The 25159-nt window shown below is 39.4% G+C and overlaps 1 protein-coding gene across 1 annotated transcript in view; it reads left to right on the top strand.

Annotated features, from left to right (window-relative positions):
• The window catches only part of TAF4B (TATA-box binding protein associated factor 4b), a 197223-nt gene extending 184375 nt beyond the window's left edge, over positions 1-12848 (top strand). The window contains exon 16 of the mRNA XM_037805602.1: positions 12254-12848. Within this exon, the coding sequence (XP_037661530.1) occupies positions 12254-12320 (67 nt within the window). The 3' untranslated portion in view covers positions 12321-12848. The remainder of the gene's footprint in view (positions 1-12253) is intronic.
• The last annotated feature ends 12311 nt before the right edge of the window (positions 12849-25159 follow it).

Genomic DNA, 25159 nt, shown 5'->3' with positions numbered 1-25159 from the left:
AGATAGGTATTGCTATTATTTCTGTTTTACTGATAAGGACACTTGTGTGTTGAGAGATTAGGTAATTTACTGGAAGTCATAGAAAAGTAGTGGTGTTGGGATATAAACCTAGGTCTTTCCAACCTCAGAGCCTATATTCTTGATCCCTATACTGAGCTGTTTTTTTTTTTTTTTTTGGGGGGGGGGGTTGTTTTTTAATACATCGTGTTCTAATCTCTCTCCCATGAGACAGCACTTTAAATATCTAAGGATAGCTATCCATTTCCTTTCCTACATCTAGTATGCCCTTCTGCAGGCTGAAGGGTCTCAATTCCTTCAATTCTCACAAGGTGAAGTCTAACTTTCTTAGTATTTTAATTGTTCTCTTGTTTGTATTCTAATATGCCCAAAAGTCATGTTCCCCATTGTTCCAGTTTGCTAATGCTGCCGGAATGCAAAACACCAGAAATGGATTGGCTTTATAAAAGGGGATTTATTTGGTTACACAGTTACAGTCTTAAGGCCATAAAGTGTCCAAGGTAACACATCAACAGTCGGGTACCTTCAGCGGAGGATGGCCAATGGTGTCCGGAAAACCTCTGTTAGCTGGGAAGGCACGTGGCTGGCATCTGCTCTGGAGTTCTGGTTTCAAAATGGCTTTCTCCCAGGACGTTCCTCTCTAGGTTTCAGCTTCTCTCCAAAATGTCACTCTCAGTTGCTCTTGGGGCATTTGTCCTTTCTTTGCTTCTCTGGAGCAAAAGTCTACTTTCAAAGGCCATCTCCAAAATGTCTCTGTAAATTGCAGTTCCTCTCTCAGCTCCTGTGCATTCTTCAAAGTGTCCGTCTTGGCTGTAGCAAGCTTGCTCCTTCTGTCTGAGTGTTTATAGGGCTCCAGTGAACCAATCAAGGCCCATGCTAAATGGGCGGGGCCACACCTCCATGGAAACTATCCAATCTGAGTCATCACCCACAGTTGGGTGGGTTGCATCTCCATGGAAACATTCAAAGAATTGCAGTCTAATCAACACTGATACATCTGCCCACACAAGATTACACCAAAGATAATGGCGGTTTGGGGGACATAATACATTCAAACCGGCACACCCATGCTAAGTGCAAGGTAGCAGATGGGGTTTGAGGAGTAAAGAGGATAATGGGCCCAATTGCCACTTAGATCAGAATTCTATATCGCTATTGGTGCAAACGCAGGCTGTGGTGGTATGAAACCTATAGTGAACTAATCACCCCAGGGTTTTCTCACTCTTGCTATTTAGAGTATGGTTTGTTCACTAGCAGCATCAACATCACCTGAGAACTTGTTAGAAATGAGAATCTCAAGACCCATTCCAGACTTACTGAATCAGAATCTGTATTTTCCCCAGATTCCCAAGTGATTCCTATGCACACTAAAGTTTGAGATGCACTAACTGATAATTACCTTTATCAGCCTACAGAGAAAACATTACATGTGTCTTGTTCATTTTGTTGGTTTTAAGCTGTTACTCTAGCCAGTCAAAAACATTTAAATTTTGGTTCTGTCATGAGTACATTTGAATTTGAGTTATGAAATCAACTGCAATTCATTATTCCTCTCAGCCTCATATCATCCACAGATTTCATAAGTATGCCTTCTGTGTTCATTCAACTTGTCCATAAATGTGCTGAACAGGACAAGGCCAGAACTGAAATCCTGAGGCAGGCTGCTGCCCTCCAACATTAATCTGTTCATTAACACTGATGTCACTGTACAGCCAACTGTGACTATATCTAACTATACTATTGCAGAGTTCACAAAGTTTTCATGAGCAGCTCTGGAGAACTCAGTTATATGCACTGCCTAGTGCATCCATCTCAACACAGAACATGACAATGGTTAGGAGGGCCCTGTCCCTTCCCTCTTGCCTTCTGCTGGAATTGGTCATCCTGGCTCTGGCAAGATGACTTGAGGTGGAACCTTACTGTCTCTGTGAGAAACTTGGGCATGCATGATACTATGACTTAAATGCCCCAGGAGTGTTTGCTACAGTAAAATCTGAGGTTAAGGACAAGTTTGTTTCAGAGTTGCAAGGTACAGAGGAATGCTCACAATGTCTGCATTATGGAATTTAATAAAAGGTTCCAGGGAACATCAGAACACAACACCTCTGAGCCAGGCTTCTGGGCTCTATGCACCATAGAACACAAACTCTAGTAGCCTGTAATCTTGTGGCCTCAATATCAGAATCCCTTTCTCTCACCTCTAGTGCTTCTGGTATTACAAAGCTTCAGTTACTCTGTCTCTGCTTCTGCTAACTTCTCTGCTCCTGCTTCTGTTCTCTCTTCTAGTGTCTTCTTGCCCATTTTACCCCTGGGCACAATTCTTTGCGCGTCACATTCAAAGCTAAGAGAGAGAAGTGGTTGGGTCCATTAAATGCTATTCCTTTTGGAAGGTCATATGTTTTGCACAGTGCTTTTGTGCTAAACTGTCTTATATGTGGCTGGCCAACCTATAAATGTCTGCTTTGGAGTCAGGCACTGGTCCCTAGTGCAGACAACTGTGGCCCAGAGTGACAGTGTCACAGGTCTAAGACAAGACAGATCACATGCCAGGAAGCTCCCTTAGCAGTGTTTAGAGGGAGGCTTTAGCCTAGCAGATGCACTATACCCTTGCTACTCAAAGTGTGGTTTGCAGACCAGCAGTGTGGGCATCACCTGGAAGCTTGTTAAGAATGCAGAACCTCAGCCCCACCCCAGAGCTGCTCAATCAGAATCTGCATCTTAACAGATCACCAGGGGATCTTTTTGTGCATTTTAAGTGTGGGAAGCACGGCTCTACCAAACTCCCTAATTGATTTTTAGCAAATCTGGACTTTTCTGTATATTAGGTTTGCTTAAAATTACCTGCCCCTGTGTGTCAGATCAGATCCAGGCTTAGGAATTTTAAAGCTGTCTTGAATCTTAGCTATATACTCAGATTTCAAAACAAGAAGTTGAAACCCAGAGAGATTAGCTGGTTACCTTGAGGTCATAGCCCTAGAATGCATTTTGATTGATGCACAATTTTCTAGGAACACTAGTAATGTAAAAATTTTATATATTCTCATATGAAACCTGGCAATGCTAAGTCAGTTTCTGAGCCAGACAAATTTAAGAACTGGGCCTAAAATTATTAAAGCAATGGAAGAATTAGCTGACTACATACATTAACTGCATTCAAAGGGCTTAGTGTGATTGAGGATTGGAGAGGAGTTAGAAGGATTATCTGCTATAGAGAAACATTGTTGTTCTTCCAGTTGGAAGTGCTAAGCTTTGGTGGTTCCCCTCTATTTATAGTCTTGTACTCTTAGGAGAGATTATTAAAGTCTCTCCCATTTCTAAGCAAATTCTCCCATATCTTTTAGATTTGAATTTCCAGTTTGATTCCCATCAGAATTCCTTTAGCCTACATAAGTTTTTAATCCATATCAGACAAAATGATAATAAAAATAATTGTAGTAGTACTAACAGCAATAACAATAACTAAAGCATTTTGGGTCTATTTCTATAAATGAGCAATTTAAGAATGCATGTGAAATTGTTATTAAGATTCTGAAAAACTGTGCCATTACTATCTTGAGGGTTTCCCTGCTGAATTTTCCGTTTGATTCATCCATTGATAGTATATTTTTAAATATTTTTCTTGGGTTTTGTTATGGTCATTCTTTATTCAGTATTTAGTAACAGAATATCTGTATTATGGAGATTTTGAAATGACAAAATCATACATGCGAATGCTTAAAGGCATTTTAGAGATTCTGGGACAGGCCCTTCATTTCACAGGTGAGGAAAATAGCATCTTTAAATAGTCAATAGTAAAGCCAAAACTGGAACCCAGGGGACAGTGGGTTTGAATCATCCCAGAGAGAAATCAGTTATCACCTATGGTCCCAAGACTGGGCTTGGGAACAGCCCACAAGCCCAACATTCGGGCATTTGCTTTGGCTGCCTGGTACAGTATTTACCCCTGTGCCCCAACAATAGGCCTTAGCTCTGGCTCTTCCATCCAGGTCTACAGGTTTTTTGTTGATAAGTTGGATGTATTTCAATTCACTCTGCTATTTTCCCTCAACGTATCACACTGCTCCTCTTGCTCTGAGGATTGATTGTGTTCTGTTGTTTTGCCATGCATCCTACAGACATATATTTGGTGCCTACTGTGTACCAGGCACTGCATCTCATATAGTGTACTCCAAAATAAATAAGACATGTGCCTTGCCTCCAGGAGCTCACTGCATCGTACATGAGATATAGGTAAGCAGGTGGTTAGAACACCATTTGGCAAGTGCAAAGTATGAGCCAAGTGCTGTGTGAGATTTTCCATCATTGTTTACATCAAGTTTATTTCTTTCATTTTCTGCCTGTTCTTTCAGTCTCCTTGAAAAAGAATAAATATTTATCAAATAGCTTAAGGATAGTAAAAGCTTTTTAAATTTTATTACATGTCCATTGTACTCCAGGCACTGTGCTGGGTACTTGGAGATGAACCAAGTGGGGGAGACAAACCTGTCACCAAATAAATAACCTACATGGAATGTGTTATGTGCTGTCACAGACGGTGTGCTCGAGAGAAGGAGAGCTTAATCTGGAAGACTTGGGCCTCTGAGGAATCTTTACACTGAGAGTAGAAGAATAAATAAGAGCTACATAGGCTGAAGAAGAAGGTTTTCCAGGCAGAAGGCAAAGGTGCCAGACTGGCATGACATTCCTTATGTGGGGAGCTGTTAGTTTTCTAAGGCTGGGGCATGTCAGCTTTGGGGGAGGGGACTGTGCACCGAGAGCCTTCTAAGCTGAGGTAAGGAGCACAGGAATTAGACTTGTCAGACCACACTGGCGGTAGTGCAGAACAGGTATCCAAACTCATTTGACTCTGGATCCCTTAAATTATAATATATTGATGGTCCACACACTGGCATCATATAATGTAATGCTCACTTGAATTAAAGTATGAGTGGTCCTCAGCTTTTTACACATGCTACTTGGCTTACCTTTCATGGACATGCCAACCTATGTTTCAACCACTGAACTTGGTCTTTTATGCACCGCAGGACCCGTGATAAGAAATCACTTGGTAGCCATCGCATCAGACATCCTTGCTGAGGGCACAGCCAGGTGGTGGGTCATGGCCCTGCTGGCTGAGCCAGCATTTGAAAGGAGGGCCTTACTGAGTCCTCAGTCCTGTAGAGACCTGGGGTCTCTTTCCCGTGCTCTTTCCCCCATCCTTGCCTCCTCCATGCTAGGATTAGTGGGCTAGGTTAAAGTAAGGACATAGCATTGGATTGTCTATAGACAACCCCATGTCTGGGATTGGTCCATTGAGGCCCCTCTTGACTTGTGCTGGGAAACAAGAGAAAAAAGTGCCCCTTCAGGAGAACCCATGTCTAGCTTCGAAGATTTACGAGTGAGGGCTGCTCAGTGCAGAGGAGGCAGGGGAGGAGCTGTGGGCCCCAGCTGGATTGGGAGGCTCCGTGTCCCCTTCCAGGGCACTTAGCACCTGGGAAGCTTCTTAGCTGCCTGAGGGAGGAAGTGCTTACAGAAACCATAATTAGGGATTTTATCATCTTTTTTTAACTCTCTGGAAAGGAAATTCTGGAAGTCAGCAGGAGCCAAACCGGCTGGGCAGGACTCTGGCAGTGGTTTTCCTGACTGTTGGTGGCAGCACAGCCCATCCTTTGAGTCATAGGTATGTTCTGGGCTCTTCTCCAGAGGGGCTAGGAGATGGAGAAGCCCCAACCAGCAGGTCCACTTGTGTGGTTGAAACCGTGAAGCATTTTCAGATGTGTTGTGTAATGAAAACACCATCCCCACCCCCACCCTGCACTTTCTAGGCATCTGTCGGTGGGCCTCATCAAGGCTGTTCTTACAAGCTGTAGTTCTGACCCCTGAGACCTATGCTCCGCTTCTCCCCCTGCAGCCCCCTCTGTCCACCTCAGTGGATGAATTTAGCTTCTTAGTGTACTGCCCCAGCCCTTCTCCACCAAAGCATCAGATGCCTGTCTCTCCTGCCAGGAAGCCGAGAGAGAAGATTGATGTTTTCCCCTCTCATTATCCTATTGTCCTGGGAGCTATGCCTCGGGCTCTGCAATCAAATGGAAAGACCTGTTTTACTTCCAAGACCTTCCTGACTTAGAACCCCGAGTATGCTTCTGCACCACTGAAGACTTGTTACCCAACCGCCGCTCCCTCATCATTTCTCTAGGGGAACTAGTTTATGGCCTAGTAGTGCGGCCCCACCATTGTAAAAAGGGGGCTGAGAGAAGAAATTGCTTCCAAGCATCTATGGATTGGGCCTTCAGGAGGTGCGTGGGGTGGGATGGGGTGGGGTGGGGGATGGGGTGTGAGAGAGATGTTCTTCTGCCCAAGACCGTCAGTGTGACCGCCTCCGTGCAGCCTGGAAGTAGAGGCATCCGGCGCGGGTGGCCTGTGTGACGCCAGGTCCTAGGGACGTCGCTGCGCCGGTGGGTGCTGGGCCGGCCGGCAGCGCAGAGTGCACTAGCGCCCGAGCACCGGCCTGCGGCTTGCAGGGCAGGGCCCAGGGCCTCCGCGCCGCCCCTGGCTCTCTCCGCGGATCCCAGACCACGGCTCAGGGACCACATCTCCTCGTGGCTCAGAAGCTTGGGGCTGGAGGTCAGGGAACACACTTCTGCCCTTTAGCTGAGACAGACGGCAGGTGATGTCTGAAGCATTCTGTGAGCACGTTTTCCTACTCGAAATCTAGGATGGAGGATCCCCAGCTTCTATTTCCGTAGTCCCACAGCCGGAGGATTCAACAGGGTCTGTCTGTCTCCAGGTGAGGTTCATGTCACATGGCAGGGGCATGCGGGTGTCTCACGTCTCATCCACTTGTACGGCTGTACGGAGGGAGGGGAGCAGAAAGGGGTAAGGTAGGAAAGCAGTGGGCTGGGCATCACGCCTCAAGCAGGTCCACCATCCAAACATGTGTGGACCACCTTTTAGTAAACTGAAAGGTAAGCAAACTTCTTACCAAATCTGACACTCTGTAGGTTTTTCCTTTAAACTAAGACAAACTTTGCTTCAAGAATTGCAGCTCTACAACCCAAGTGTCCATCAACAGATGAATGGATAAACAAAATGTGACATGTACATACAATGGAATATTATTCAGCCATAAAAAGGAATGAAATTCTGATACATGCTACAACATGGATGAACCTTGAAGACATCGTGTTGAATGAAATAAGCCAGGCAAAAAGGACAGATATTGTCTGATTCCCCTGATAGGAAATAACTAGAATATGCAAATTCATAGAGGCAGAAAGTAGTTTCGAGTCTCTATTCAGGGTGATGAAGAAGTTTTGGTAATGGATGGTGGTGACGGTAGCACAACATTGTAAATATAATTAATATCACTGAATTGTACACTTGAAAATGGTTAAAATGGAAAATTTTGAGTTGTGTATGTTACCATAATAAAAAGTTAAAAAAAGAATTGCAACTTTAGGGAAGTTTGGTGGAAAAGAATTGTAAATCTTATGAAATCTTCCCTAGTAGGAAGCATGAAGTTTGGAAACCTTTCTAAAAAGGCTTATTGCTAAGTTTGCGCAAAATAAAAGGGAAGGCATGTTCCGTCTTTGCTGCCCCTCTGCCATGCTTAGTGTTTCCACTGCTAAACCTCTTCAGTCTATATAAACAGTATCTAATCCAATATATGAAACCAGAACCGTGTGGGTTTCTTTTCGTCCTGGACTTAACTTCAAACTTTTATCTGAAGTTTTTTCAGGGGAGGAGGTCCTAGCTCTTAATATAAAACGAAAACAAACAAAAAACTGACAGATCACACTGTCTCCCTTTACTTCAGAGACTTTTGGTGCTGGACCTGTAGCTTTTGAGCTCTGAGAGTTTATTGTAAACATCAGTATGGCCAAATCCCACAACTGCTGGGAATAGGTAGAGTCAGCAAATAACTTGGTTGCTCTCTGTACTACTCTGAATTTGCCCAGCTGGTCAATCTCTTTTATAAGTAATATGTGTCCATTTTATTAAAACAAAGGTCTCAAAATGCAGATGGTATTCTTCCTGCTTGCTAGTCCTCACAGATTCCTTGTTGCAACTGAAGCAGGCGTGTTACTTTGATAGTAGTATGAAATAACCTTAACTTTGCCTGGGGATATTTATAACAAAACATGCAGAATTATTGCACCATAAAGCCTGCTTCACTGATTCTTGCTGATTAAAAGCGTTTTTTTTTTTTAAAAACTAATGTAATAAAAAACACAAAGACCCAACAGCTAGAGCTCAGAAGAAGCTGAACTGGAGCCACCCAGACTCCCTCTGCCCTTTGATATGTTCCTTGAGCTGGGAGAAGGGCCAGCCCAGCGGCCCCTTCCCTGAGGTGCTTCATGCGTCACCTACCATCCCGCCCCAAGCTGAAGAATGAATGGCCTGGAAGGGACAGGCTTGTCTTTCTGCCATGCTGGAGGCCAGTGCCAAGTTTTGCTTTAGGAAAAATTAAGGCAGAACAATCCCTAGTATTAGGCGAGGCAAATTTATTCCACCCTGTCCCCTGGCAGACAGGTAGAACAGGATGGAGGCATTTTTAATTGATTCTAGAACCTACCCTTTATTCCTCCTTCCAAGGAGTCCATTTACCAGATTTACCAGGCACTTCCTTAAGGGCACTGTGAAATCAGACCCAGTGGGGTTTTTTCCCTTGGCTGGTGACCAGAATCAAACTGGTTTCATCAGGCCCTGAGGGTAGACGCATATGCGGTAATTGGCAAATTCAGCATTAATCCTCATTTTCTTTGGGTGCTCTAACCTCTCCCATTTGTGCTTGTGTTTTGGGCCCTAACTAACACCACCACCCTGTTTTCTCTCCTCACTTCCCCTTATCCTTCAGCCTCTTTCCTAGCCACATATACACGTTCACACCCACACACCTAATCCTTAATGTATCAGAGTCAGAAATTTCCCTCATTCTTGCTCAGGTGAAAAACCTTTTGAGAAAGGAAAAAAAAAATGCATTTTCTTATTCACCATGGGTGACCGAAAAATCCTGTGCTGCATGTCTCCTAAGGTCTGTGCTGCTCAGTCCAGGGCGGGAAGTACCTTCCTGATAGCGGCACCTCTCTCCGTGTTCATCACCTACCCTGGGTAACCCTTACCAATTATTTTTAATAATAATTTAATAACAAAATAAAATTAGTAAAATATATGTAAAGTATAAAGAATAATGATTCAGTGGACAGCCAAGTACCTAACATCCACTTTAAATAAAAGAACATCACTCTTCTCCCTGGAGTTCCCTGGGTGCCCCTCCCTGATCCCACTATCTTCTGTCTCCATTTAGAAGGTATCACCAGCCCAAGTTGTGTATTCACCATTTCCTTGCTTTTCTTTATATTTTTATCATGTATATTGGTATCTCTAACTAGAATATTCAGTAATCTGTTTTTTATATGTTACCGGATTTTCTATGACAGAATTATACAGTTCATATTCTTCTGCAGCTTGCTTTATTCCACTCATCCTTAGGCTGCTGAGAAATGCCATTTTGACTATGGCTGTGAATAGTTCAGTTTTGCGACAGCACCGAGCCCCATTGTATGGACATTTAGGTTGTTTTCAGGTTTTTGCTATTATAGACTTCCCTGCTACGCCATGCACTTTCTTTTTTTTTTTTTTTTTTTTTTTTAATCTTCATTTTATTGAGATATATTCACATACTACACAGTCATACAAAACAAATCGTACTTTCGATTGTTTACAGTACCATTACATAGTTGTACATTCATCACCTAAATCAATCCCTGACACCTTCATTAGCACACACACAAAAATAACAAGAATAATAATTAGAGTGAAAAAGAGCAATTGAAGTAAAAAAGAACACTGGGTACCTTTGTCTGTTTGTTTCCTTCCCCTATTTTTCTACTCATCCATCCATAAACTAGACAAAGTGGAGTGTGGTCCTTATGGCTTTCCCAATCCCATTGTCACCCCTCATAAGCTACATTTTTATACAACTGTCTTCGAGATTCATGGGTTCTGGGTTGTAGTTTGACAGTTTCAGGTATCCACCACCAGCTACCCCAATTCTTTAGAACCTAAAAAGGGTTGTCTAAAGTGTGCGTAAGAGTGCCCACCAGAGTGACCTCTCGGCTCCTTTTGGAATCTCTCTGCCACTGAAGCTTATTTCATTTCCTTTCACATTCCCCTTTTGGTCAAGAAGATGTTCTCCGTCCCACGATGCCAGGTCTACATTCCTCCCCGGGAGTCATATTCCATGTTGCCAGGGAGATTCACTACGCCATGCACTTTCTAGACATATTTTCTTGTTCAAGACTTTCTCTAGGAGTGAAATTACTGTGTTATAGCATATTATGTATGTATTCAGTTTTCCAATTTTCAGACAGGCAGTGTAGTAAGTGTTCTTTTTTTTTCACATCCTTACCAACACAATTTTGTTTTTAATGTTTGCCAATCCAGTGGGTAGGAAATGATATCCCATTGTGGTTTCAATTTGAATTCTCTTATTTGTTAATGAGGACAGGAATCTTTTCATGTGCTAATTAGCTATCATGAAACATCTATTCAAATATTTTGCCTATTTTTCTTACAGGATTTGTAGGCATTCTTTATATTTTCTGGATACCAATCATTAGGCAACTGTGTATATTGCAAATATATACTCCCAGTTTTGACTTGTATTTTTGCTCTCTTTGTGGTGAACAGAAGTTATTAATTTTGACTAGTTAAATTATTTGATCTTTCCCTTTATAAGTTTGTATCATTCTGTTTGGTTTAAGGAATTCTCTACTACAAGCTCATAAGGATAGTTCCTTATGTTGTCTTTTGAAAGTTTTATAGTTTTGTCTTTTGCATTTAGCTCTTAGCTCACCTGAAATTGATTTTTTTTTTTTTTTTGTAATGGTGTGAGTTCAAGGTTCAGTTTTAGTTTTTTCCATTTGGATAAGTCATTGTTTGATCATTTTATGGTCCACTTGATCTGACCATGCTGCTAATGTCATATACATACAGATTTCTTTGAGACTCTTGGATCTCTTGGTCAATTTGCTGTCCTCAATGCTGCACTGCTTTAATTATAGCTATAATTTTAACTATGACTTTAACTTTAAAATAAATATTGATATCTTATGATGAAACCTCACCACCCTCTCCCCCCACCATTCTTCAGTAATGTCTTGTCTACTAGGCTGTTCTTGTCCCTTTGCATTTCTGTATAAATTATAAAATCAGCTTGTCAAGTTCCACAAAATTCTGTTGGTATTTTGATTAGAATTCAGCTAAATCTTTGGGTGAATTTAGGAACAACAAATCATTCTTAATTATAAAATTGTGATGCTATTCTAAATTGTGTTTTTAAAATTACGTTTTCTAGAGTTTTTAATAGATGGAAATACAACTGATTTTGTATATTGATTTTATATCCAGCACCTTACTAGAATTCTGTTAATACTAATAATCTTTTGTAGTTTTTTTGGATTATTTTTATTTTGTATTATCTTTAAATAATGGCAGCTTTATTTCTTCCTTTGCAATCTTTCTTTTTTCATGGACTGGAAGATTTAATATTAAGATAACAATACTCTCAAAATTTATCTACAGATTCAATGCAATCCCTTTCAAAATTGCAACTGCCTTTTTAAAAATGTTTTTAGTATTTTTAATGCATTTTTTTATTGTGAACTTTAACATATATACATAACAGTGATAACTTTCAAAGTACAATTTAACAACTAGTTGGGGAGAAAATTTCAAAGTATGTCAAGATATACATACAGAAAGGTGTTAACTTTCAATATACAGCTCAACAAGCAGTTATATAGGTAATTTCAAAAATTGTTATGGGTTACAGTTCCACAATTTCAGTTCTTGTTCCTGATATTAAAGGAAATGCATATGGTGTTTCATCATTGAGGATAATGTCTATAGATACTCAGGCTGAAGAAGTTCCTTTCTATCCTTAGGTTGTCAAGAGTTTTTTGTATATTTGTACAAGTATAAAAACATGTTATGTTTTTAAAATCATGAATGGATGTAGTATTTTAACAACTACATTTTCTGCTTTTATTGAGGGGATGACATGACTTCTCTTTTAATCTGTTAATAGGATAAATTTTACATGAATTTGTTTTTGAACGTTTCTTACCAACTAGGTCATAATGATTTTATACAATGCTGGAGTTTCTTAGTGTTCTGGTTATCTATTGCTGCCTAACAAATTACCTTCAAAACTTAATGGCTTAAAACAACATTCATCTTATTATGTCTGCAGTTTTGCAGGTCAGGAATTTGGACAGGGCTCAGCTAGAGGATTCTCCTGCTTCATGTGGACTCATTGAGGTCACTTGGTGATATTAAGCTGGCAGATGGGCTGGTCTGGTGGGTCTAAGACAGCCTCATTGACATATCTGGAACCTTGGTGGGGATGGATGAACAACTGGAATCACCTGGGATTGTCAACTGCACAGCCTTTTCGTGGCCTCTACAGCCAGCATTCTCAGGGTATCTGACTTCTTACATAGCAGCTCAGGGCTCTCACAGAGTGTTCCTAGAGACCAAGGCAGGTACTACAATCTGCTTCTCACTAGTCCTGGAGTCCCACAGTGTCTGTTCTACCACATTCTATTGATTAAGCATTCTAGAGCCAACCCAGATTTAAGAGGGAAAGAATTAGACTCGACCTCTCACTAGGAGAGTTAAGAAAAAAATTGTAGTCATTTCTAATCTCCCATAGTTAGCTAATAGTAGATGAAATTTTCATTTCTGTTTCATAAGAAAGATTGCAACTTTCCTTTCTAGTACCATTGTTGTCTGGTTTTGATGTCAAAGTTATGTTAACGTCATTAAAATGAGGTTAAATCTTACCTTTTTTCTATATTCTGAAATAACTTGTTTATGACTAGTCTGATTTCTTGAATATTGGTAGAACTTGCTGGTAAAATAATTTGAGCCTGGCATTTCCTTTTTGAAAAGATTTTAAACTGTTAAGTTATTTAATTGTTATAGGATAATTTGAGTTTTCTATCTTTTCTTTAGTTGGTTATGGAAAATTATGTTTATCTGGTAATTTTCCCATTTCATCTAAATTCATTTTTTTATCAGTATTGCCAGAAATTTATCAATTTTATTAGATGTTTTTCAGAGGCACAACTTTTGGCTGTGTTGATCTTCTTTATTATATCTTTATTTCCTATTTCATTGATTTCTTATCTTTATTTCTTTACTTCACCTTTCTTTGGATTTATTTTATTATTTTTTATCTTCTTACATTGTATGCTTAGATCATTAATTCTGAGTTACTTAGCTTGTTTGACCCATGATTATCAATAGGTGTATTTTTAAATTTCCAATCATTAGGAAATTATCTTTGTATTATTGATTTCTCATTGTAACTGTTTTATATTGGAGAATGTGGTATGTATGATAACAATGCTTTAAAATATGTTGAGACTTTATTTGGCTAGATACTTGCTTACTGAAAATATTCTATAGTTTCTGGGTATAGTTTTCTGTAACTATACATTAGATTAATCTTGTAGCGTTGTTCAAATCTTCTATGTTCTTAAGATTTTTTCTCTGCTTGATCTTTCAATTACTGTCACAGCTGCATTAAAATCTCCTACGATGAGAGTGGATTTATCCATTTCCCCTTATAATTGTATATATTTGCACTTTATATATGTTATTAAGTATGCATGTATTTAAAATTGCTATCTTTCTCTGGTGAACTAAAATTTTAACCACTCTGTACTAATCCCATTTATTTCTAGTAATACTTTTTGCCTTAGAGTCTATTTGTCTGCATTTAATTTTGGTACATTAGATTGCTATGGTTAGCTTTTGCCTCGAATATTGTTTCCCATTCTTTTTACTTTCAACCTGTCATGTTCTCTTGTTTTAAATGTGTTTTTTTTATAGCATAAAGGTATTTTTTTTAATGAAAAGTTATTCGGTTGATAGTGGTTGTAATTACTGATATATTTGTAATTATATTTGCGTTTTATTATAATCTTTGTTTGTCCCACCTTGAATATTTCTTATCTCCTTTCTTGCCTTCTTTAATTTTTTAAATATTTATTTTCTTATTTTAACTTTTTATTATAGAAATTTCAAACACATACAAAAGTGGAGAGAATAATGTAATGAATCCTCATGAAATCATGTCTCAACTGTAACAATTATCAACAGATTTTATCTTATTTTATCCACCTCTTAATCCAACACTGAATTGTTTTTAAGAAAAACTGACCCATTTTATAATTCCATTCATAAATTCTTCAGTATGCGTCTATGGTATGTTAGAGGTACTTTTAAAAAGCCAAACTACATTACTATTTTACACCAAACAAATAAGTTTCTTAATATTATCAATAGTGTTCTTTTTTTTTTTTTAATCATCATTTTATCGAGATATATTCACATACCACGCAGTCATACAAAACAAATTGTACTTTCGATTGTTTACAGTACCATTACATAGTTGTACATTCATCACCTAAATCAATCCCTGACACCTTCATTAGCATAGTGTTCTTTTTAAATAGGTGTTAAACTTCCTAATTGTCTCATATTTTTTGCAGTTGGTTTGTTCAAATTGGATCTAGTAAGGTCCACAATTTCTTTATTCTTTTAAATATTTTTTATCTTATTTTCCCCCTTATTAGCTTGGAAATGATACACTTCATTTCTATTCTTCCTTATTATTCTGGAAATTCTAACTTATCAGAGTCTGCAATTAATCAGTATTTTTACCCTCTTTTTGAACTTTAAAGACTATGGTCTTTGGAACACTTTAATTCCTATTGCCAACCACCTCCACCAACTTCAGATTATATACCTGTATTTTGTTTGAATTTTTTAACTCTATAAAACATCATTATCTTGTACCATCAATATTTGTTTATATATACCCACATATTTACCACTGTCTTTGTTTGTCATTCTTTCTTGCATATCAGTCTTCCATATGAAATTATTTTCCTTCAGCCTGATGTTCAGCCTTTAGAATTTCCTGTGTTAGGATCTGTTGAGAGAAACTCATTCAAATTTTCTATATCTGAAAATGTCTTTATTCTGTTCTCATTTTGGAAATATTCTTCAGTGGATATTGTGGGTAATTATTTTCTCTCAGCATGTAAATGATGTCATTCCTTATCTCCTGGCTTTAAGTTTTGCTGTTGAGAAGTTAGTTATCAGCCTAATTATTGTTCCATTAGACAATCTTATCTTTTCTCTTTATCTGCCTTTAAGGTCACCCCTCTCCCTTTTTAAGAGGTATTAAATGGTTTTACCGTGATGTATCTGGATGTGGATTGTGATGATGATGATTATAATTGTTATTTATCATGCTTGAGATTTAATAGGCTTCCCAAATCTATGCATTGGTGTCTACCATCACTTCAGAAAACTTTTAATCTCTTCAAATATTGATATTCCTCATTCTCTCACATCTGTCCTTCTTAGACATGTGTTCTGGTTTGATAAAGTTGCTGGAATGCAAAATACCAGTAATAGATTGGCTTTTATAAAGGGGATTTATTAGGTTAAAAATAAACAGTTCTAAGGCCATAAAAGTGTCCAAACTAAGGCATCAACAAGAGGATATGTTCACTGAAGAAAGGCTGATGGTGTCTGGAACACCTCTGTCAGCTGGGAAGGCATATGGCTGGCATCTACTGGTCATTTGCTCCTGGGTTGCATTGCTTTCAGCTTCTGATTCCATTGGCCTTCTCTTTAAGTGTCTATGGGTTCTCACTTAACTTCCCTGGGGCAAACTCTGGGCTTCATCTGTTAGCATCTCCAAACATCTTTCTTTCTGCATCTCCAAGCTTCTGGGTCTGTGTCAACTCTGAGCTCTCTTAAGGACTCCAGTAAACTAATTAAGACCCAACTTTCACCTCTCCATGTAAATAATCTAATCAAAAGGTTCCACCCACAATTGGGTGGGTCACATCTCCATGGAAACAACCTGATCAAAAGATCCCACCCACAATAGGTCTGCCCCCACAGACTGGATTAAAAGAACAGTCTTTTATGGGGTTAATAACAGATTCAAACCAGCGCAACATGTATTAAACTTTCTTCTGCTCTTTCATATATTTCAAACTTTCTTCCTTACTTTTTGTTTCTTCGTCTCTCTGTGATACATTCTACTTAATTTTTTCAGAACTATCTTCTAGTTTACTAATTCTGTCTTCAACTTTGTCCATTCTGCTGTTAAACTCAACCATCAAGTTTGACATTTTAATGATCATGTTTTTCATTTCTTGAAGTTCTAATTGCATGGGTTGTTTTTTTTTTTTTCATATACCATCATTTATATTCTTTTTATTCATATTTTAATTCTTTATTTTATCTTAAACATGCTAAACATATTTATATCATAGTCTATATAATTTTGTATTCTAATAATTCTAATATCTAAAATCTTTGTGGCTCTGATTCTTTCATCTGTTTTTTTTCCCCCCTCTTACTGAAATTCATTCATTATGCTTTGTTTCCTTGTGTATTTTGTGATTCTTGACTGTGAGTTCATATCTGTGGGAATTATTTGAAGTTTGGGTGAATGAGTTCCTCTTGGGAACTCTTTGTTAGGCATCTAGGGATACTACAGTCATGGGTATCTTTATACTAAATATTCAGTTTAAGGCTTTTCCTTCCTCCTCAGTACAAGCTTCAAAGACATAAATTCCTTGCATCCTCTTGGGAGAAGTAATGAGTAGTTCTATTTTCCATTTCACTCTTACATGTAAGATATAAGCATTGGGATTCTAATTTTATGCAGGGTACTCTTCTATTAGATTGCCTACCATGATGGGGCCTTGTTCCCTTCACCCAGCAAGGCTACAAAAATCAAAGTTCAAGTTCACTATTTTGAGATATGTTATCAAGCTGTAGGCCAGCTTTAGAAAGCTGCTTATCTCACTCTCACTCCCACTTTTACTTAGTTTTTAGTTGCTTGCCACTTTTCTTGCCAAACTCATATGTATGCATTGTTAGTTGTTTTCCCTGGGGGGTAGGCCAGGGTATCTTCTCCATCATACTTCCAGAAGTGAAAGACTTCCTAACAATTACTACTCCAGTACCTATTCCAAGAGTGCTAACATTTGCTTGGCAAAGTTTTGGAAGTTTCTAGTTTCAATAACCCACTTGGTGGCTTTGCAGTCCATATCACCATCTCTTTCAGATTCACCTGCATGTTCACTGCTACTGCAAGCCTTCTCCTCTTGGGCTCAACCCCTGATCCTCTACTTTCAGAGAATCCTCTGCTTTCCTACATCACAAAATACATTGAGCAAAACTATCTTGAAAAAGAATAACAAAGTTGGAGGACTCACATTTCCTAATTTCAAAACTTACTATAGAGCTACAGTAATCAAAACAGTGTGGTTCTGGCACAAGGACAGACCCACTGGAATAGAATTTAGAGTTCAGAAATAAAAGCAAACATTAGTGGCCAGTTGATTTTTGACAAGAGTGCCAGGTCCACTCAATGGGAAAAGAAGAATCTCTTCAACAAGAGATGCTGGGAAAACTGGATATCCACATGCAAAAGAATGAAAGTGGACACCTACCTCACATCATGTACAAAAATTAACTCAAAATGAATCAACAACCTAAATATAAGAGCTAAAACTATAAAATGCCTAGAAAAAAAGTAGAGAAATATCTTCAGAACTTTCTGTTAGGCAATGGATTCTGAGACTACCAAAAAGCACAAGCAACAAAAGAAATAATAGGTAAATTGGACTTCATCAAAATTTAAAATTTTTGTGCATCAAAGAAAATTATCAAGAAAGTGAGATGACAACCAACAGAATGGGAGAAAGTAGTTGCAAATCGTATATCTGATAAGGGTTTAATATCCAGAATATATGAAAAACTCCTACAACTTAACAACCAAAAGACAACAACCCAGTTTAAAAATGGACAAAGGACTTGAATAGACATTTCTCCAATAAATATATACAAATAGCCAAAAGAACATGGAAAGATGCTCAACATCATTAGTCATTGGGGAAATGCAAATCAAAATCACAATGATATACCCCTTCACACACACTAGAATGGCTATTTAAAAAATGGAAAATAAGAACTCTTGGCAAGGATATGCAGAAATGGGAACACTCCTGCATTTTTGGTAGGAACGTAAATGGTACAGCAGCATGGGAAAGTTTGGCAGTTCCTCAGAAAGTTAAACCTAGAACTACCATATGACCTGGCAACCCCATTTATAGGTATTTACCCAAAAGAATTGAAAGCAAGGACTTAGATATTTGTACACCAATGTTCATAGAAGTATTATTCACAATAGCCAAAAGATGGAGGCAACCCACAGGTCCATCAACAGATGAGTGAATAAAAAAATGTGGTATATACAGACAAAAGATTATTCTGCCTTAAAGAAGAATGAATTCTGATATGCTACAACATGATTGAATCTTGAAGACATCATATTTAGTGAAATAAGCCAGAAAAGGCAAATATTGTATAATTTCACTTATTTGAAATACCTGGAATATGCAAATTCATAGAGACAGAAAGTAGATCAAAGGTTACCAAGAGGAGAGGAAGGGGTGGTGGGGAGTTAATGCTTAATGGGTGCAGAGTTTCTGTTTGGGGTGATGAAAAAGTTTTGGTAATGGATTGTGGTGATTAGCAAAACATTATTAACGTAATTAATGTCACTGAATTGTATGTTTGCAAGTGGTTGAGATGGGACATTTTATATTGTATATATGTTACCACAATGATTAAAAAAATAAAAGTACATTGAGACCATCAGATAGGAGTTTTCTCATATTCCCTCTTCTCTATTTTACAGTACCTCTTGTTGCAGGTTGAATTGTGTCTTCCCAAAAAGATGTATTGAAGTCCTAATCCCCAGTACCTCAGAAAATGACCTTATGTGGAAGTAGGGTCGTTGCAGATGTAATTAGTTAAGATTAACCAACTGGTGTAGGGTGGGCCCTTAAACTAATACAACTGGTGTCCTTATAAGAAGAGGCAAAGAGATACCGATGCGCAGACACAAAGAAGGAAGACAGCCATGTGAAGAAGATGCAGAGATTAGAGTTTTGCTGCCACAAGCCAAGAAAGGCCGGTGACTCCGGAAGCTAGACAGAGGCAACAAAGGATCCTCTCCTCAAGCCTTCAGAGAGAACATGATCCTGCTGACACCTTGATTTCAGATTTCTGGCCTCCAGAAATGTGAGAGAATAAATTTCTGTTGTTTTAAGCCACCCAGTTTCTGGTACCTTGTTACAGCAGCCCTAGGAAAGTAATATACCCCTTTGTTTGCTTTTATCCTATTTATTCTTCCCTTAAGTCCCATTTAGAGAATTGTCCCTTCTTTCCAAGGCCAACTCCTCTATCCTTGCCACAAATTCCATCTTGGCAGCTGAATTCCTCTGCATCTTGCCAGTCATGATCTTGCTAGTCTTTCAAGGTAGAATCTAGTACTTTCTCCTATGTGATGCCTTTTGAGATACCACTTTCCCCTTTATCCCAAATTTCCTCTCTGAGCTATTGCATTTTATTGTTAGCAGTAACACAAGACTTATCACTATATGCATGACCCTTGTGTCTCCTACTAGAGAGTAAGCTCCTTAGACAAGGCACTATTATCTGTTTTATCCTTACTGTGTCTTACTGTGTTGAGCACCAACCTCTAGATATAGTAGGCTCTGTAATGCTTATTGAATTAACAAATGAATCCCTTGCCTTCTCTAGAAATCAGCTTCTTCAGTTATCCCTTTTCCTTCCACAATCTTTGTTTGCCCTGTCTTCACTAGATCCCTCCTTTCCATGGTCAAATGTACTCAAGTATTTTGGATTGAAGGAAAAGAAAAAGCCATATCTTTGCTTGATGATCCTCTTTCTTTTTTATCTTTTCTCTTCTAAATATCTCAGAAGACTGTGACTTCTGCTGGTCTTTCTTTGCCTTGATTCTTTATTTAACCAGCTGCAATCTGACCTCCACTCTCATAACTCTATTGAGACAACTTTCTTAAAAAGGAAAGTTTCCCTTCTACTTACCACCACATCCTCTGCTTAGCTTCCTTCCCGTGCTGGGACAGCATTAGCTGCCCCACGGGCCCTGCCATACCCTGCTTCTCCTTCTGCCCTCTTACTGCTCTTCACGCCACCCCTCTGCCCAAGTTTGTACTCAGTTGCAGCTTTTCTCTCTGTTCTGAGGGATCCCACCTCCTTCGTGGCTTTAGCTGTTATCAGTGTAGCTGCTTCTCACATCTTGATTCTCCATCCCTAATCTCTTCTAAATCTAAAATCTTGGATTCTTAAATTTCTTTCAGACATTTTTATTTTAGTATCCTATGATCAGGATGGCTTTCTTTCCTAAATTTTTTGCATTTATCTCTTCCATCACTTCCTGGGTCACTTAGGTTCAAAAACTCAGTTTGATTTCGGCCCCTCTTATTTCCTTACTCCCTCCTTCCTCAACCCCTGTCAAAGCAATATCTCAAACAAGTTGGTTCCAGCTTTGCAATATCTCTATCCATTCCAGTTGTCTGTACTCTGCTTTAGTGTCTCCTACCCTGGGTTATTGAACCAGGCTCCCTCCCTATGCTTCTGCTATCAGTCTCCTTCCTTCCTCATCCATCTTGCACTTCATTGCCTAATATTCCAAAAATTCCCCCTAGGGTGTCACTTACACACAGAATTCTTTGTAGACACCATAGCATGGACAAAGCTGGCATTCTTCACTATGACATTCAAATTCCTCCCTAAACTCTTTCCTTGAGCTGATTATCCATTATTCCCCAACAAAATTCACTTTATTTCTTATCAAATACTAATCACCTTCCAGCTCAGTCCTTTGTTCACATTGCTCTTTTTCCTAAAGTGATTTCCTCTTCCTTTCTCTTTTCTGCCCTTGCATGTATATTTCAATCTTTGCCTCCTCCAGAAGCCATTCTCAGATATTTAAAATCATAATAATTTCTCCTTCCAAATTCTTATGTGCTTTGCCTGTATATTTGGCACCTAAAACAACATTGTATGATTCATTTGTCGATGGATTTTTACTTATGTGAACCATACCATATTCTTTTTAATAAATCAAGGTATATTTGATTTCCAAATTAATTCCCTATCCCTCTTTGTTAAATTTGCATGCCAGCCAAACCACTTGTACCACCTAACATAAACTTCATGTTTTCCTGACCCTACTTTTATTTATATTGTTTTTCGGCTTCAAACATCCTCCCTGTCCTCGATTTTTTAGATGAAGAAACAGGGAAGCAGAGAGTCTGAGGCCAGCCCCTAGCCCAGCAGTTTAGGAGCTGATGCCGGGGGCTGTTCATGACCTGGGGCCAGAGATGGAGGCGATTGTGGCTGCTCCCTGCCATTTCTCAGGGTTTTCACAAATAGGTCCTTAGGTATGAATGTTGCTTCCTGAAGTTCCTGTGTAGCTTCCCAGCCTTCCTCTTTTTACTTTATTTATATATTTATTTATTTATGTATTTATGTATGTATGTATGTATGTATGTATGTATGTATTTATTTATTTACTATATCCCCAGGCATGTTCAGTCACATGGCTAGATAGCAGTTAACTAGCAGCAAGCACCTTCTTTGGACAAAATGCACCAAGAAAATTAAGAGTCAAAAGTATTTATTGAAAATCTACTATGTGTCAGGTACTAGGCGGGCATCTTCACATATGTAATCCCCTTTATACTTCATGTGGGCCTTGCGAGGTGTATAAATATATTGAAAGCCTATGGAAAAAAATTATGGATTTTGGAAGGAGACAAATCAGGATTTGAATCCCAACTCCACAAGTTACTGGCTGGATAGCTTCTGTTTCCTCAGGTAATGAGGGTAATATCACTTGTCTCACAGGATTTTAGTGAGTGTTAAGTGAGATGATATAATAAAGTTTCCTTCATATAAGTGTATATATATTAAACAGATGAATAAGCAGTTTCAGAACACTTAAGTAATTTTCCCAGGGTTGCAGTCTATAAAGCACAGCACGTCAAGGTGACTGTAAACTTTTAATTAGTCTATATTAATTATTCCTAATGTCTGGAAACAAATTCTAGATTCACCAGGAGCTGAAGAAGAGACTGACCATGACTGGGCTGGAGCAGCTCCAGATCTGAGCTGCTCGGGGGTTGGGTCAAGGAGAGGGAAACAAGGTGGTGTGGGGTCAGTGCAAAGACCACACACATCTGGGGGCCATGAGGGTGGAAGTGGAGAAGAAAGTGAAGCAGATGTCAAAAGGACCCTTGCACCATCCGACTATCCCTGGAAAGTGAGAAAGGGTGTGTAGCTCATTTTGTACTTTTATGATGTTGAGGGTATTTAATTGCTTTCTGCCCAGGGCAGTTTACTCTTCATAGGGGTCTTGGGGATTTGACCAATAGTGAGAATGTCTGTGATGATATTAAGACTTATTTTATGAGGTTGGCAGCCATTACTTTCAACCCATAAATTTCATCTTTTAGAACGATGAGAATAACTCCTTTAAAAAAGTCCATTTGTTGATGGAAAGCACAACTGTAGAAAGCCCCCAAACAAAGCTCAGGACCCCCACCTCTGTCCCAGTCCTAGATGTGGACTACATCCAGAGCCTCTTTGATTAATGGATAAAGCAATGAAAACATCCAGTAATATAAACTCTTAGAAAGAAGGTAAAGAAAAAGGAAGGTGAATGTACCTCAATCCCTGACAACCCACCCTTTGCTTTTCACTCGGGGTCACATGTCCAACTTTTTCAGTGCAACAGAGGTATGGACACAGCCTGCGTGAATGTACATACCTGCGGCCAGGAATCATGTCTTCTCTCTTTGCACCTAAGAAAGTCCAGAGTCAAGACTACTTATTGAAAATCTATGTGCTAGGTCAGACCTAGCTAGGCATTTTCACATATGCTTCATGAGAACCCTGTGGGGTATATGAGTATGTTGGAGGTGTATAGAAAAAGAGTATGGACTTTGAAAACTGACAAACCAGGATTTGAATCTGAACTCTACCACTCATACCCCCTGAATCAATGGCTTTAGGTAGCCATTCATTCAGAGCTCCCAAATAAGAGTGGTTTTTGGTGAATTTTGTTTGAGAAATGAAGCGAACATCAGCAGTTGCAATTAAGACTGTTTTTCAGCAAATAGCCATCAAAGCCAGCTTCTTTGACCCAAGAAGGTAGTTCTTGAGTTATTCCCAGGATCCAAGTCATGTCCTATAGGAGGGGGCTTAAGGAGTTACAGCAATTCCCCTGTCTCTGGAGAGCTCCACTCTTCCCCGTATTTTTGGCTGAAGCTCACAAGCGAGCCTGATGAAACACATTGAGGAAACAGAGGCAGGGGGTGGGAAAAGCAGAGTCTCTCCTCCAGCCTGCTGAGGACCCAAGAGGCTCTTAGTCATTCATATCTAAAAACCCATGAAATGGTTTTCTTCCCCAATCCTCACTATGATAGAAGGAGGAAAATCCACTTTTATGTGCTGATAGACATTCTATTGATAGTTTAATCATTTAAAATATGATGTTGGGATATAAAAATCTGAAACAGGGTTCTTGGGAGCAACTTCCATTGCTATAGCAACTGAAGGCGTTTGCTGGTGTGCAGAGGACATGGGGACATGGGGGTAAGCATGGGTTAGGAAGGGGCGTAAGCTCAAGAGGAACACCAAATGTCCTGTCCAGGGTCATTACTAGAGGCCAAAAGACACAGATAAGATCTTTGGCAGGTGGATTCATAGGAGACAACTGGTGCCCCTCGGCAGGCATCCCACAGGGCATCTGGGGGGAGTGAGTGCTTAGTGATTTTATGAAAAATCAGCCTTCCACCCAGATGCTTCTGCTCTGAGCCCTTCAGGTTGAGAATATTTACTCATAACAATTAGCCAACATTGATTAGACTCTCTGAGTGCCAGACACTGGTTTACAAAATGCTTCATTTTCCCACTTAATGCTGATGGCAATGCTGTGACTTGTCACAGCAGAGTACTATGGTTCCTCTTTTGCAGTTGAGGAAACTGAGGCTTAGAGAGGCTGAGTCATATATCCCGTGATGCTAACTAGGAGCCCAGGCCCGCAGAGCTCCTAATCCCTGGGTGTGCTGCTCCAGGGGCAGCTTTGAGTCTTCCATGGAGTCTTCCTCACATGCCGGGCAGAAATTTAAGCTCCAGAGAAATAAGAGCCTAAGAAATAGCCCTTCCTGTGCAAAGCCTGGCCCCTTCCACCCTGCCCACTTCCAAGGAGCTTGGCTGGCTTCCCAGTGGGGGAGAATGTGGAGGGCCTCCTCTTGGCAGGGCCGACCGGGTGTGGCCGTGGGGAGAGGAGGAAGCCTTTATACATCATTGGGCCTTCTGTGAGACACAGCCTGGGCCTGAATCTTGATCAGGATTTCTCCGAGCTTGTGGAATTCTGCAAAGATGGAAGAAGACAGGTCTGAGGGCAAAGGGGAGGCTGTGTGCACTGGCAAAAGACAGCTATCACCTACTGTTTCTTTATGAGATTTTTTTTTCTTCCCTCCAACTCTTCCTTTTCCTGGGTTGTGGTGAGAGGATTGCTTACAGAGTTTTTAAATGAATTTGGCTGGCTTTGCTGTCAATTATGGAGAAGGAGAATTTCATAAGTTCTCTTGTCAGGTCTTAAACCTTGTGTGTTGCAGAACTGTTTGGTTTTTGTTTTGAGGTAAAATTCACATAACATAAAATTCACCATTTTAACCATTTTTAAGTATGTTTTTAAAGGCAGACCTAATGCCTTCTTTTCCAGGCCACAGGGAGGAAACCTGGGTAATTTACTTGAGCTGAGGCAGTGGCTCTCACTGTTTTGAGAAGAGAGAGATTCTGGAAATGTCTCTGAAATAAGTTTTATTATGGTAAAATACTTATAAAATTTGCTATTTTATCCACTTTTAAGTATACAATTCAGAGGCATTAATTATATTCATAATAAGTGAATATAATTTCAAAACTTTTTCATCATCCCAAACAGAAACTGTACCCATTAAACAATAACTGCCACTGGTAATCTGTAATCTTTCTGTCTATAGGATATTTCATATAAATGGAATCCTACAACATTTGTCCTTTTGTGCTTGTCATATTTCACTTAGCATAATGTTTTCAAGGTTCATGCATGTCGTACCATGTGTCAGAACTTCATTTCTCTTTATAGCTCAATGATATTCCATTTTTTATA

The sequence above is a fragment of the Choloepus didactylus genome, chromosome 16 (assembly GCF_015220235.1).
Source record: "Choloepus didactylus isolate mChoDid1 chromosome 16, mChoDid1.pri, whole genome shotgun sequence".
NCBI lineage: Eukaryota > Metazoa > Chordata > Mammalia > Pilosa > Megalonychidae > Choloepus > Choloepus didactylus.
The sequence above is the reverse complement of the archived record's forward strand: the minus strand, read 5'-3'. Positions and strand labels throughout refer to the sequence as shown.